Source organism: Aphidius gifuensis, linkage group LG5 (genome assembly GCF_014905175.1).
Source record: "Aphidius gifuensis isolate YNYX2018 linkage group LG5, ASM1490517v1, whole genome shotgun sequence".
Lineage (NCBI taxonomy): Eukaryota > Metazoa > Arthropoda > Insecta > Hymenoptera > Braconidae > Aphidius > Aphidius gifuensis.
Window position 1 is genome coordinate 17,813,825 of NC_057792.1, and position 15,181 is coordinate 17,829,005.

The 15,181-nt window shown below is 24.1% G+C and overlaps 2 protein-coding genes across 6 annotated transcripts; one reads left to right on the forward strand and one right to left on the reverse strand.

Annotated features, from left to right (window-relative positions):
• Positions 1-6,354: 6,354 nt before the first annotated feature.
• On the reverse strand, positions 6,355-11,952 carry LOC122858094 (histone-arginine methyltransferase CARMER). 5 transcript variants are annotated; one of them, XM_044160779.1, is made up of 9 exons: positions 11,436-11,952; positions 10,748-10,888; positions 10,174-10,668; positions 9,828-10,094; positions 9,515-9,737; positions 9,146-9,432; positions 7,343-7,485; positions 7,044-7,212; positions 6,355-6,928 (listed from the first exon to the last, which is right to left on the reverse strand). In XM_044160779.1, exons 1-8 carry the CDS (start codon positions 11,566-11,568, stop codon positions 7,084-7,086), a joined length of 1,818 nt encoding a protein of 605 aa, XP_044016714.1. In that variant the 5' UTR covers positions 11,569-11,952; the 3' UTR covers positions 6,355-6,928; positions 7,044-7,083. The 5 variants fall into 5 exon arrangements, with proteins under 5 accessions (XP_044016714.1, XP_044016713.1, XP_044016715.1 ...); XM_044160778.1 differs by having other exon boundaries at positions 6,355-7,212; positions 11,436-11,951; XM_044160780.1 differs by having other exon boundaries at positions 6,355-7,194; positions 11,436-11,949.
• Positions 11,953-12,273: 321 nt separating this feature from the next.
• Positions 12,274-15,043, forward strand: LOC122858116 (putative Dol-P-Glc:Glc(2)Man(9)GlcNAc(2)-PP-Dol alpha-1,2-glucosyltransferase). The gene is made up of 4 exons (XM_044160810.1): positions 12,274-13,174; positions 13,248-13,590; positions 13,660-13,811; positions 13,899-15,043. Exons 1-4 carry the CDS (start codon positions 12,974-12,976, stop codon positions 14,628-14,630), a joined length of 1,428 nt encoding a protein of 475 aa, XP_044016745.1. The 5' UTR covers positions 12,274-12,973; the 3' UTR covers positions 14,631-15,043.
• The last annotated feature ends 138 nt before the right edge of the window (positions 15,044-15,181 follow it).

The following is a 15,181-nucleotide window of genomic DNA, read 5'->3' on the forward strand; positions in this document are numbered from 1 at the left end:
ACCCATGGAATCTGACAAAGAATCGGAAAAAAATTTAAAAGAAAATTATTTATGTGAACCAATTTTGTGTTATGTTGATCGAATTACAAGTAATCGTACTGTTAGAAGATTTGATTTGAATCCAATAATAGCTCAACGAGATCAGTGAGTATAATATCCAGCAAAATTTTGCATTAAAATTGTCAATTTGTTTTTTAAATTCACTTTTTTATTAGCTTTGTAACTGGCATTCGATGGACGATAATAAATAGAACCGTCACACTAGAAATACAAGAAGGCAAATACGATGGAAATAAAATTTTACCATCAACACTAATGTGGTCTAAAAATTTAACATCTTTAAATAACGTTGCAACTTTAACTGCTAAAAAAAAATCATTTAGTTTGGATGATGTTAATTTACCACCAACTTATTATGTCACAGGTTTGATAGTAAAATTTTTAATAAATCAACTAATATTTTTAAATTAAAAAATTATATAATTATTTTTATTAGGTGTAAGATTTGCAGAAAATAAATATCAACAAATTGTTTTACATGTTTATGGTAAAAAAAAGTATGAAGAAAATTATAAAATTTTTTTTTCTGGGTCTGAAAAAGACAGGTAATAATTTAAAAAAAAAAAATTATTTAATTTTTTTTCTATCAAGCAATTTAATCATTATTTATTTATTTTTTTTTTTCGACAAGTAGAATTAAATTACAACTTTTAAATGCTAAACCATCTGAACATGCACCAAGTGATATTGCACATAAAATACTTAGTAAACCAGTTAACAAATATATCGTTGACTTTGAACCATCAAGCCTGGATGATGATGCAGGGCAAACTACTATTCCTTATCTGGACATTCAAGAAGTATTTACAAAACCACCAGCGATGATTGGTGGTGTTGGAACATATTACAAAGGCATTGAAGGACATGGTGGATATATTGGACTGAAATTAATATCTCCTGATGTTTCTTATAAAATTCCAGAGCCTAAAGATCCTCTACTTTATCATGGAATTCAGAAGAAACTTGATGCAATAGCTGAGACATATATCAAAAATAATAATAGTCAAGAATTATTGCATTCTCTTTCAAATGCATTTGTAATAAATTGATGTAAATATAACTGATTGTAATTTGATGAAAAATAAATAAAAATATAATTGTTTTATTCCATTTTTAAATGTTTCATTTTTTTTTAGGTATTTTTTATATCAATAGGTTTGTTTAATCAGTAATTTTATAGCAGTTTAAAGTGGAAAATATCAGAATTTAAAATTTACAAGGACAAAAATTTGATAACACCGAGTTTTGTCGGTGTTGGGATAATTTTATTTGTTTTATTTGTAAACTGTATTTACTAGACTAATTAAATAAAGTAGAAAAAATATTTTTCATTTACTAAGTAAAATGAAATACCTAATTAATTATTATGCTGTTATATCTAAAAAATTAATTTTAACATTTTTTTAGCAAAATAATTTGTAGAACAATTTTATAATATGTCTCACGACTAGAGTTTATTTTAATTTATAATTATTATTGTAATTAATTAGGCATTGATAATTAAGTACTACATAGTTTTATCTTAAACAATTTTTTAAGCATAATTTATGCTTAATTATGCTGCATAATATAATCGCATTATCAATTTTATTTTCTACAGTATTTTTAAAACTAATAATTATTATTAAATTTTCTTGTATTAAAAAAAAATATGGATCTTAATATTATTGAAATACAATTAAACATATAAATATTGATTAAATTATTTGAGCTATATTTTACTTGAGAAAAAAATAATACAAAACTATTATTCAAAAAAGAAATTATTTCATAGATAGTTAACAACTAATGGAATTTATTACTAATGAGCATTAGCCAACTGACTTTGTTGTTTGTCATACTAAAAAAGCATTTGATGATCTTCTCAAAGATCGAGAAACATCAAGCAAGTCAAATCAAATCTATCAATCACTTATTTTACATTTGTTTGTACATAAAAATCAAGATCATGAATATTATTTAAATTTTTTTTTTTTTTTTCACGTTGCATTATTGCTAGCTTGAATTTTATAAATTTATAGTTTAATTCGATAGCTATTTTTTATTTATTATTTTTAAAGACACCAGTTTAATTATTATTATTATTATTCTAAGTATAATATTGTTATCAAGTAATTGAGATAATCAACAGTGTCATAATAAAACAAAATTTAAATTTCAACAAATTTATACTTCATGTTGTTCTTGTACATGAATCAAGACTAAGGCGAGACTATCCAACGGTAATACTTTATCATTACTTTTTTTAAGTAATGTTGTATCAAGCAATTATATTACTTTAATAACTTTCACTATATCAATATGATATAATGATATATATTTATAATATATCTAAATATTGGTATAATTTTCAACCAATCTAGTATATCAACTAATTTTTATTTCCTGGTATTTCTTTTTTATAATAAAGATTTTCCAAATATTCATGGTAGGTATTCGTGTTGGATAAAGCAGGGTTAAGTGTAGTATGTACTATTAATTCTCTTTCACGATTTCTTGATATTTCGGCTGCTTTATCAATAAATTTATAAGTTATACCTGTGTTCATAACGCAATAATCAATCATGTCTGGTGAATTTTCGAGAACTTCAATGGCTGATTTATCAGTAATTTTATTGCTGAATGGTAACGTTAAATGTGTTAAATTTTTGAGCAATTTAATTGAGGAGTCAGTGGCATTATTAAAGCCGTCAAGTTCAAGATATTTTAAATTATTCATCTTTGCACATGTAACGATACCAGTATCGGTTATCGCTGTACATGATACACGTAGTGTGTGTAATAGTTTCATAGTATTAGCAATACTATAAATACAATCATCGGAAATTTTCAAACCAAGAAGATTTAATTCCTCGATTCTTTTAATGAGTTCCAAAACATGAATTTCACTTCTAAAGTAACAAACGTGGTCACTATTGCGTTCTATTGTTTTAGAATTGTTCAAATAGTCGCACATACTTTGGGGACATTTTAGACCAACAACTCCAAATTGTCTTAATGTCTTTAGTTGAGAAACCACCTGCAAAAGAAATAATTCAGGTAAAAAACTTATGTAAGGAATAAAAAAAATGATATTTTTGCAATAGATAATATATATAAAGTTTAAGTTACATACACTAGTCATTTCTTCCGGAAAACGAGCGGTTAGAATAAGGACTGCAGGCCAGTATGAAATATTGAGATCAGTCAGTGTATCAGCAACGTTTAACAATGAATTAAATAAAGTTGTAGGTAATATTGGATATTCAACATCATAACGAACATGAATTATAATTTTCAATACTTTTAGTTTAGAAAGATGTGAAAATGCATTATCTAACATTGCATCATCAATTTTTTCGATTCTTATTCGAAGTTTTACGAGATTTTGACAATATTCATTAATAACTGGCAATATGTTACAATGAGCATAGATTGACATGTCTAATTCTCTTAAATAACGACCACACTTATAAAGCAGTGATTTCAAAAAACTGAACTGTCCATCGATCGTTGGATATTTTCTCTTTAAAAAATGTGGAGACTCGTCATATTCCCAATGAGTTAGTTCAAGTTTTTTGACATTAAACCAAGAATCATCAAGGACTCTTTTCCATTTTTCGCATACTAAAAAAATTAATTAATCGTCATTACTAAATAATAATTTTTAAAAAAAATAATTTATCATACCCAATGCAATTTTTGGTCTTTCACATGCTGGAACATACATGAATATTTCAGCCAGGCAATCATCATTAACATCCTCAATTATCATCATATTTTTGCCGTATAAATCGTTAACATCATCATGGTGAGAGTATATCTATAAAAAGAATAATTAAATATTAATATTTAATCTATAAGCATGTATTTTTTTATTTAATATTTTTTTTTGGTCATATGTTCTAACAATAATATTTTTAGCATTTTCAAACTTTCCATAGTCTCTTGATTTGTAATTGATGTAATTAATTTATAATGGATATTCTTATTATAACTTTTACTGTAGAAACTTATTTTCTGTCAATTTACCCGGCTTCCGTAGGTATAATTTACAAGCATCGGATAAGACTTCTATAGTGAACTAACCTTATTATTTTTTTTGCTCAAGGAACGTGTTGTAATTTGACTTGGAACGTTATATTTTTTTACCAAGCTTTTTTTCGACTCTGATTTACGCAATCGTTTGAGTGGATTCATATTTGATAAAATTAAAATTTGGTATTCACTATATAGCCAAGTTTCAGTTTAATATTTTTTTATCTCAATATATTTGTCTCAATAATATATTTTTTTCTTATACTTGGCAGGAGTCAGGAGGATTAAAATAGATCAAACGTTTTTTAGCAAAAGTAACCAACGATCAAGATGTCGGAGTGCTCTATGTACAAGGCTAGCTGCAACCAGCTGCAACCGCTGCAACCAACTGACAAGTTGTGAGCCTTGTGAAAAACTGAAAGTAGGGATGTGCGATAGTTGGCTGATATATTTTTTGCCGATATCATATCGATATATTATCGCCGATATTTTTTTGACCCGATATATCAATATCCGATAGTTTTTTTATTGTTTTATTCCATTTTTAAATGTTTCATTTTTTTTTTAGGTATTTTTTATATCAATAGGTTTGTTTAATCAGTAAATTTATACCAGTTTAAAGTGGTAAATATCAGAATTTAAAATTTACAAGGACAAAAATTTGATAACATCGAGTTTTGTCGGTGTTGGGATAATTTTATTTGTTTTATTTGTAAACTGTATTTACTAGACTAATTAAATAAAGTAGAAAAAATATTTTTCATTTACTAAGTAAAATGAAATACCTAATTAATTATTATGCTGTTATATCTAAAAAATTAATTTCAACATTAATTATATTCAGATTTCAATGAAATAATATAAACAATTGAAATTTATCATCATCAGATTTTATTTTTTTGTAATAAAAGATAATAAGTAAATTTAATCATTTTTAAAATTCCAATTTTTCTTTTTTTTTTTAGCAAAATAATTTGTAGAACAATTTTATAATATGTCTCACGACTAGAGTTTATTTTAATTTATAATTATTATTGTAATTAATTAGGCATTGATAATTAAGTACTACATAGTTTTATCTTAAACAATTTTTTAATCATAAATTATGCTTAATTATGCTGCATAATATAATCGCATTATCGATTTTATATTCTACAATATTTTTAAAACTAATAATTATTATTAAATTTTCTTGTATTAAAAAAAAATATGGATCTTAATATTATTGAAATACAATTAAATATATAAATATTGATTAAATTATTTGAGCTATATTTTACTTGAGAAAAAAATAATACAAAACTATTATTTAAAAAAAAATTATACAAATGGAAATTATTTATTGTACTGTTTGAATAAAGTTGCTAGATTATAATATTAATTTAAATTTATACAAATATATTTCGAACAAAAAAAAATTGACAATAATTAAAATTAAAATTATATTGTGGCTTGTAACTTGAGGTATATTTCGAGTGTACAAATTTCAGTCATCGGTCATTATTATTATGTATAATTCTCTCACTCACACACACACTATTAATTAATATAATATAAATGGAATTATCTGAATTTAAAAAATCATAATGGAAGAAGCTTGTATGTACAAATGCCAAACTATACAATTTTTTTTTTTTTTTTGTTTTCTTTTATTTCACAATTAATTTATTTTTCTAGTCTGATGTTTATTATTTATTTTTTTTCAACATTTGTGAAGTACTTGTCATCTATCTCAATATTAATTTTAATTAAAAAACAAAAAAATTATATATAAATAAAATAAGATCAATGTTTGTATTTGAAAATCGAAATTTTGTTTTTTTTTTTTTTACAATACTAGGTATTTTAATGGAGTATGAAAAAATGTTTAAATAATTTCTATAAATAATAATTATTATGATCATTAACAGATGAATTAATGCAGATTTTTTTAACTAAGATATTATAATTTTTTTTTTTTTGTTTTTAGTCTTAAATATTAGATTGATTTAACAATTTTCTTTTTTTACTTGTCAGTCATTGAGCTGAATTATTGTATTTACAATTAATTATATTTTGAAAATTGCTCATCAATATTATTGACATCAATCAAATATTATCGAGGTATTAAATGTTGCAAATAACAAATTATTTCTTCTTCTTTTTTTCTCTTGAAGCAATTAAAAGGTTTCTTTTTTTTTAAGTACAAAAATTATAATTAAAATTGGTAAATTGTAATGACAAGCACGAATCACTAATTGCTCAACTTTTTGTATGGTTTTTTTTTTCTTTAAATTATTATCTTAAAAATATCAACTATTCTATTTATCGTATAATTAATGTCCTCAATATTCGATTACAAAGAAATTAAATTAAATTAAAAAAGAAATTAATTCACAGATAGTTGACCTGAATACCCAGCTCATTCAAAAAAATAATAATTACAAATACAATATAATAATGAAAAGCACATGAAATTATTTAATAAATAAAATTTAAAAAATTGCCTGACAATTAAAACTGTATTGTCATTAATCATTATAAAATATTTTAATCATGTAATCATTAAATTGGCAAGCAATGTTTCTTTTCATCATTTAAAAATTCTTTTACATACATACGTATTTTTTTTTTTTATATATAAACTTGGAAGAACAAATTTCTAAAATAAAAAAAAAGAAATTTTCTATTTTTTTCAGAACTAAAATGCTACGATATTATAGGACGTAATATTTTCCATTGTTTTTCACAGGAAGAAAAATAATTTCTACTGTAAATACAATTTTTATAATTTAATTTTGATTGAAAATTAATATCAGTTGAATGAAGAATATGAAGAGCTGATGTCATATGTAATTTACTTGTTGTTGAGCTAAAAAAAAATCGACGTTTTCGACGATTATTATTTGTTGATATGAAATTATTGACTATGTTATAATATTGACGATAATAATAATTATTTTTAATATTAAATTTTCTATTTTTACGTGAATGATTGTCATTGATGATGAATGATTTAGGCATGGATCATTGTCTATATGATTGTGTCGATATTCCATTACCAGGTGTAACATAATCACCAATCATTAAATTTGGATTAACTGGATAATGTGATGTATTGCCAAGTACCAATGATTGCTGAAAAGTAACACCAAGCTGTAGCCGAATAATAATGCAGATACAAATTTTTAATATTATTTATTAAATACTAATATTAATTAAAATAATTCAATGTAAAAAATGGATCAATCAAATTAATATATTTAATTTAAAAATTAATACTTACAGTTGCTGGTGAGGTAAACAAATTTGGTGTTATACCACCACCAATAAGTTGTGCAGCTTGTGTACTTGTTGGTGCTGTTCCACCAAGTGACCTACCACGACCTGTACTTGATATTGAGCCTGGATGAATATTTGGCTGCCCCCCTGTTACATAAGCAAATTTATTTTATAATAATTCAACCCAAATTATATGGATAATAATTTTATATTTATATAGTCAATAAATGAAGGAATTAAAAAGGCATGCTGGGACGATAATATTGCTAATGAACAAGCGAATGAATTAACATTTTTTTTTTTGTTTTTTGTTTTTTTTTTTTTCCATTAAATTATTATTAACAAAGAGCCGTTTATTGACACGGATTTTCATTCAGTCTTACAAATTTACAAAATATCATTATCACAAGGAATTCACTGAAATATTTACATATTCATCATGCAATTATACAAATGTTATTATTACAATTTTATAAAAAATTTTAAGACTTTGAAATTATAATTTTTTCTTTCTTTTTATTATTATTTTTTTAAGTATATTATATTGAAAATTATTTCATCAAATTTTCAAGATATAATTTTTAATATTTTATTGAATTTTTATATTTTATTTTTCGCGGGCTATCATATTATTGTGATGACAATTATTTAATTTTTTTATCAACACATTTTTATTTAATTATGATGACCTTCCTTGCAATAAACAACTAATATTAATAATAATTTAAAATTCACAAAATTGGTAAATTAAAATTCGCTCAAATACATTTTTTTTTTTTCTTATGATATGCATTTTAAATGAAATTTATTTGACCTTATTAGATACCTCGTGGTTTTATTATATATATATAATTATTATTTTTTTTTTTTGTGATGAAAGTTTGAGCTATACATGGACAATTTGTTTACAATTGAATTTTTTTAAATACTTTTTTTTAAAATGTTTTATAATCATATTTAGTATTTAATTTATCTTAATAATTTTTTTTCTTCTTTTTAAATTAAGGTTTTTAGTTTATTACTACTGTTCATTTGCGAGACAATCGCCGTATAATATTAATCGTTGAATTTAATGAAAAAAAAATATCAATTATTTACTCGTTTGCACATTTTTTTATGACAATGTGAAAAATTAATTTTACAGAACACTTGAATAGAGAAAAAACAAAAAAAAAAATTGAGAAATTTCACTTCTCAGTTTTTAGGCAAGTATGCTTTCATCCACCAATTACTTGTGAGCTCTGTGGATCTGTCGCGTTCCCCATTAACTAAAAAATGTTTTTGTTTTCTTTGTAAGTAAAAAAAATATATATATATATTTTTCTTTTTCGTTGTAAATTTTAGTAACTTTAATTCACTGTTAAGAAAAAAAAAAAAAAGAAAATAATAATAATAATAATAGTAATAATAATTAAATTAAAAAAAAAAAAATTATTTTGTATTAAAAAAATATAAATATGTACAAATTTCCAAGTCATTAAAAATTTCCCAAAACCAAATTAACTAAATTTAAAAAAAAAAAAAAAAAAATTATTTTATATATAAATCAAGTGTTCTATATAATTTTGATCACAAAAATATGAAAATTGTATTTTTAAAATTTAAATAAATAAATAAAAAAAAAAAAATTAAAATTTTTATTGACTGATTGTGAAATCTAGGTTTCTGTTTTTTTATTTTTTTTTTTAAATTTTATTTTATTTAATATTAAATTAGTGAGGGAAAGACATGGAATTAATTTTTTTTTTTTTTTTTTTCAATTCTTACAACGAGTAGTGATACAAAGAGGGATCGAACCAACCCTTACCTAGTGCTAGTAAATTACTTGGATTGACAGCGCCACTTGCATCCATTGACACTTCACCAAGTCCATTGACAGACATACCATTAACCATATTAACAGCTTGTCTTGCTCCTTGAGCATCAAGTGTTGTCCAATATGATTCACTTGGTGATGTACTATTTAAACCAGCTGGTAATGGTGCAACAGCACCAGTATATCTAAAGTATGGATTTTTTAAATCAAGAGTATTACTACTACTCTCCATATTTGTACCTTCAAGTTTTAAATCTATTGTAACATCATATGATTGTCTGAAATTAAAATATAATACAATTTTATTAAACGTAAATATACAACATCAAAAAATAAATGTACAGATAATAAATTATTTACCTTTTATTTGCAACTAAAATAACTTTTCCAGAAAGCAATTGGCCACTTTTACAAAATAGAGGATTTTCAAGAAGACATCTTACTTGATACCAATGAGTAAGTGGTTCAGTTGGTGCTGTACTCAACCAAACTTGTTGTGTTGATCCAATAAATGCAACATCAAACCAAAATGCAAGACCATGGCATGTACCACTTTCCAATATATGAAAATCAACATCAATTTCTGTTGATTAAAAATAATATTATTAAATAGACAATAAAATCATTTAAATTTATGATAAATAATTTATTAATTAGGTATATAATATTTTACCTATTTTGTGTAAATCAGTCTCATCAGCAGTTTGAAAATCAACAACATGTCTAACTGATTTAGCCATGCAAATACGTATATCAAATGTATCAACAATTGGCTGTCGGAAGTATTCTTTAATGGCACTATTACGAAGTGATGATAAATCAACACCATGGAAGCAAGTTTGATACCAAAAATTAGCTTTATTAAATTGTTCCATATACAATGTTTCATCAGAAAATGGAGCTATATGTAAATCACCTCTTGATGGGAACATTCTTCCAGCTAAATTTTATAATAAAACAAATATAATATTATATTATATGAAATTTTTTTGATGATTAATGATTAATAATTAATTTACCTGGAACAAGCCATTTTTTAGCATGAAGATAAGTCTCAAGCATTCTTTCATTGTATAACATGTAACCCATTGGTTCACTGACAATACAATCAACACGTTCTGGTAATTCAATTTCTTCAATTTTACCAGCAATAACAACAATTTTATCACTTAAATTATTTGCAGCAACTAATAATTCAGCATGACTAGCCATATTACTTGCTTCAACAGCATATACTTTTTTAGCACCAGCTTGAATTGCAAAAAATGATAATATTCCAGAACCAGCACCAACATCAAGTACAATTTTATCTTTAAAATCAGATAAATTACCAAGTATTGCACGTTGATATGTACTTGTTCTTATATAATCTTGCATCATATTTTGTTGTTGTGATAAATATCCATAAAATTGAAAATATTGCATTGCTGAAAGATCCTCTGTTCTTTCATTAAATGCTGATATTCCCTTGCCATTTTTAAGCTTTAATATTTGAGAATGAAAATTACGAAAATCTAAAATTATAAAATAATATTTACATAGAATATTTAATACAAGTTATTAAATTGTTAATTTTGTATTTGAATAAATTACCTGACTCATTGGAGAATGTCAAAAGAAGACTGTCAGAGTCAAGAGTAAACACATAACTTTTTGAAGAAACCCTGGAACACTCGGTTGTATGTGTCACCGGAAATTCAAGCAATTGTTTTGGCTCCTTGTCTGTTGAATTATCTGTAAAATCATTATTTTTCTTATTAAATACAAAAACAAAATTTATTTTTAATAAAGAAAAAAAAAAAAAATAAATATATAAACAAGACAAAGGACAATTACAATGCAAGCCAAACAATCATAAAATAAAATTGGCAAGTTAAGCATCTTTCCCAAACATTAAAACCGACAAAGGGATTCACCCGACCTGCTCCAATCTCCCACTTTTATATATTCCTCTAAATTCAAAGCCCAGGACATTCTTTATACCTCTCTCTTTCTCTTTCTCTTTTGTCATTTCTTTCTCTTTCTTAGAAACAAAATTAATTAATTTCTCTCAACAAAATGGAGCAAAAAAAATTACTCATATACTTTTAACAATAACAATAAAATAAACATGACAATTAAAATGACAACAACAACAACAATAACAACAATGACATTTTTTTTTTTCTTTTGAAATTATGAATATTTGGGCGTCCAGCAAGTTTGGTTATGTGTCGCGTCTCTTAAAAAATACCATAAAATAATATATAAATTTATAAAAATTAAATTAAACAATAATTACCAGATAAAAATTCAATACTAATTCCTTGTGGATCATAATTAATATTGAGTGACACTGGTTCACAATATTTAGGTATTGATTGTCCATTGTTTGACAAAGTCGATACTGACACCGCGCGAAATGCTTTCGCCATTTTTACAATACCGCGTGCGTTTTTGTAATGTGTTAGAAAAATTTCTTTTTTTTTTTTTTTTTCTATTTACATTAACATAAACACATACACACACGTACACTTGTAATTAATAATTAATTTTATATTATTTCTAAAAATATATTTTAATTATTATTATATAAATATAATAATAATAATAATTATTTTTTTTAATATTAAAAGAAATAATAAAATGTAAATTATTAGTGTTTCGCGTCCTGGAACCGGGCAAAAACCGGGAACGACAGCAGCAGTGTGTGTGGCACGCTCGACGCCCTCCCTCTCTTTGTCTATCTCCCCCCTTTTTGATTTTCTCTCCTCTCTCTCTCTCTCACTCTCTCAAGATAATCTCTATATAGTTGTATTTATAATACTATTATTATTATTATTGTCTAATATGTATATAGAAATACAATTATAAAAGAGCATATAATAGAAAAAAAAAAAAAAAAAAATTTACTATTCTACCCTTTGTCGCACACGCGCGGGTCCTACGCGAAGATGATGCTTTATCCCCTCTTTTTCATATATATATTATTTTGCTGAGACTGCCAAAACTAGTGAGATGTATTGCTTGCTTATGTATCTCATATATATATGTACAATTTGGTCTTGATTTGCGTTTGCTCAATGTTCCCAATGAGAGGGGAATTGCCCAGGATACCAAAGCATCTCGATTTCCCCTTTGTTGCTCCTTTATTGCACTAAAATTTTTTAATCCTATATTATTATTGACTAAACAAAATATTTTAAATGATTATTACATTATTTTTATTTACATAAAGTTTATTATTAATTAAATAATTAATAATTACTTGATTAATTAATAATTATTAATGGTTGATTTAGTATTGAATCAGTTAATTAATTAATTTATTGATTTATATTGTAGAAAATTAAAATTATTACAAACAGATTTTTAATTTAATTTTTGAGTCAATTATTTTATTGATTTTTAAGTTTTAAAAAATTTCGCGGGTTTTTTTTTTTTTTAAGATGGCGGACCAATATGGCGTTAGAAAAAAAAAAAAATAAAAAAAAAACAACAACAATTGTTATGCCGGTAAAATAAATAAATAAATAAATAAATAGATTTTGAGTAATATTATTATTTATTTTATTTTATTGATATTATGGTAATTGCAAAGTGGATAAATTTTAATAAAAAAAATAATAATTTAGTCAATATATATTTACAAATATTATTTTGATTAATTTCGGTGGTGATGTTTACGCGTCAGTGTGAAGCCAAATAATTGCTTCCATTATTGACTGTATGATTATATTTTTTTGACATAATAATAATTGTTAAATTCAAATATTGATAAAGATAAATAAAGATAATAAATTTTGCTATATTTATTGACATAAAACACATTAAAAAATCATGAGTATCTTTGTTGATAAATTGAAAGGTTTAAGTGTGTTATTCAACAGCTGGATTATTCAGCGAGTAACAATTTTTTTATTTATAACATCTGCAACAATATTATTTTATTTATTAAACAATGTACAACGTAATTATTACATTGACGAGGCATTTCACATACCTCAAACTCAAAAATACTGTTCTGGAAATTTTTTTGAGGTAAAATATATTCAATTGTTTAATATCTTTAATTAACAAAATATATAATATAAATAATTAATTTATTTTTCAGTGGGATAAAAAAATAACAACACTTCCTGGACTTTATTTATTATCAGCTGGTTTATTAGCTCCATTGAAGCAATGCAATACAATTTCTCTCAGAGGAATAAATCTCATTTTGACAATATTAAATCTCTATGTAACTTATAAAATAGTAAAAGGAAAATCATGGAGTAAAAATATCAAACAATCATCATCTTGGTTGCCTTTAGCTGTTGCTTTTAGTATTGCTCTTTTACCACCATTATTTTTCTGGTTCTTTTTGTATTACACTGATGTTTTGTCGACAAATCTTGTTCTTCTAATGTTTCTATTGCATCAAAATGAATTTTACAAAAGTTCAGCAATAATTGGCAAGTTATTAACACAACAATTTATCAACAATAGACCTAATATAGTGTTTGTTTTTTTTTTTTAAATAGGTGGATTGTCTATTCTCGTTAGACAAACAAATATTATTTGGATTTTTATGATTGCTGGTGAACGAGCAATAAGTCTCATTGAACTTCAAACACCAAGAAGCATCGAAACACTTGTATCACGTGGAATGCACACTGGTCCACAACATGCCAAAGTAAAACAATTAAAATCTATTAATTATCAATTAACATTTAATAAATTTTCAACTGTATAAATTATTTTCTTTTAATTTTTGTTTCAGCTTGTTTGGGCAAATGTAATGCATCATGTTAAACAAGGAAAAGTTGTTCGTTTTTTCATTGAAATGATTAAAGATTTGTCTTGTCATGTTGCAGTGGCAATTGCCTTTATTTTATTTGTTATTTTTAACAAAGGAATTGTTGTAGGTGATAGAAATGCACATACACCAGTTATTCATTTGCCTCAATTATTTTATTTCTCAGTATTTTTTGGTAGTTTTGCGTGGCCCTATGTTTTGCCAAATTGGAAAAACTATTTTACAATAATTAAAAAACACTGGATAATTGCAAGTAGTTTATTTGCATTGATGACAATTATTGTTCATAATAATACACTTGTACATCCTTATGTACTTGCTGATAATAGACATTATGTTTTTTATATTTGGAACAAAATAATGGGACGATATTTATTAGTTAAATATCTTTTAATTCCAATTTATGGATTTTTCATGTACAGTTTATTTGTGTTATTGAAAAATTTAAAATTTCTAACAAAATTATTTATTATCTTTTGTATATGTGTTGTACTTGTACCACAATTACTACTTGAACCAAGATATTTTGTTATTCCATATATTATTGTTCGTTTGAATATGCCACAGCCAAAATTATGGCAAATAATTGCAGAATTAATGACATGTTTAATTGTTAATTTTTTACAATTTTATATATTTGTAACGAAAACATTTTATTGGACTGATGGTGAAGGACCACAAAGAATATCTTGGTAAAATTATTTTCAGTCTAAATAATATCAAAAAAGAAATACATATTTTATAATTAGTTTTGTAGTGAATTTGTTTGATTTAAAAAAGATAATTTAATAATTAAATTATTATATGTAGAGTTTAATCAAAATTTAAAAATTCATTAATTGATTTTAACTATTTAAATAATCCATTGTATTTTTCATATTTAAATAATATATTTTTGTAATTATTTCATTTGATAAAACAATGGAATAAATAGGTTTTTTTTTTTTATATAAATTTCATATTAATGCTTTGAAGCATTTATTTATAAAATATTTTTTTATTTACTCGTAGTAATTATTTGTTTGATTTAATTATATCATTTTTGCACAAAATATTATATAGCTTATTAAATATATGAATAAAATTATAATATTTTGAAATTTAATAATGTTGTTATTTGTTTATAATTTTTTTGTTTATTTATGACGAAAAAATTAGTTATTATTTTTACCGTTTGGCGATTGTCGGCGCAGTTCTCAGAAGTGTTTTGTTTCTAACGGTTTTTCGACGTGTGCAAGCTCATCAAT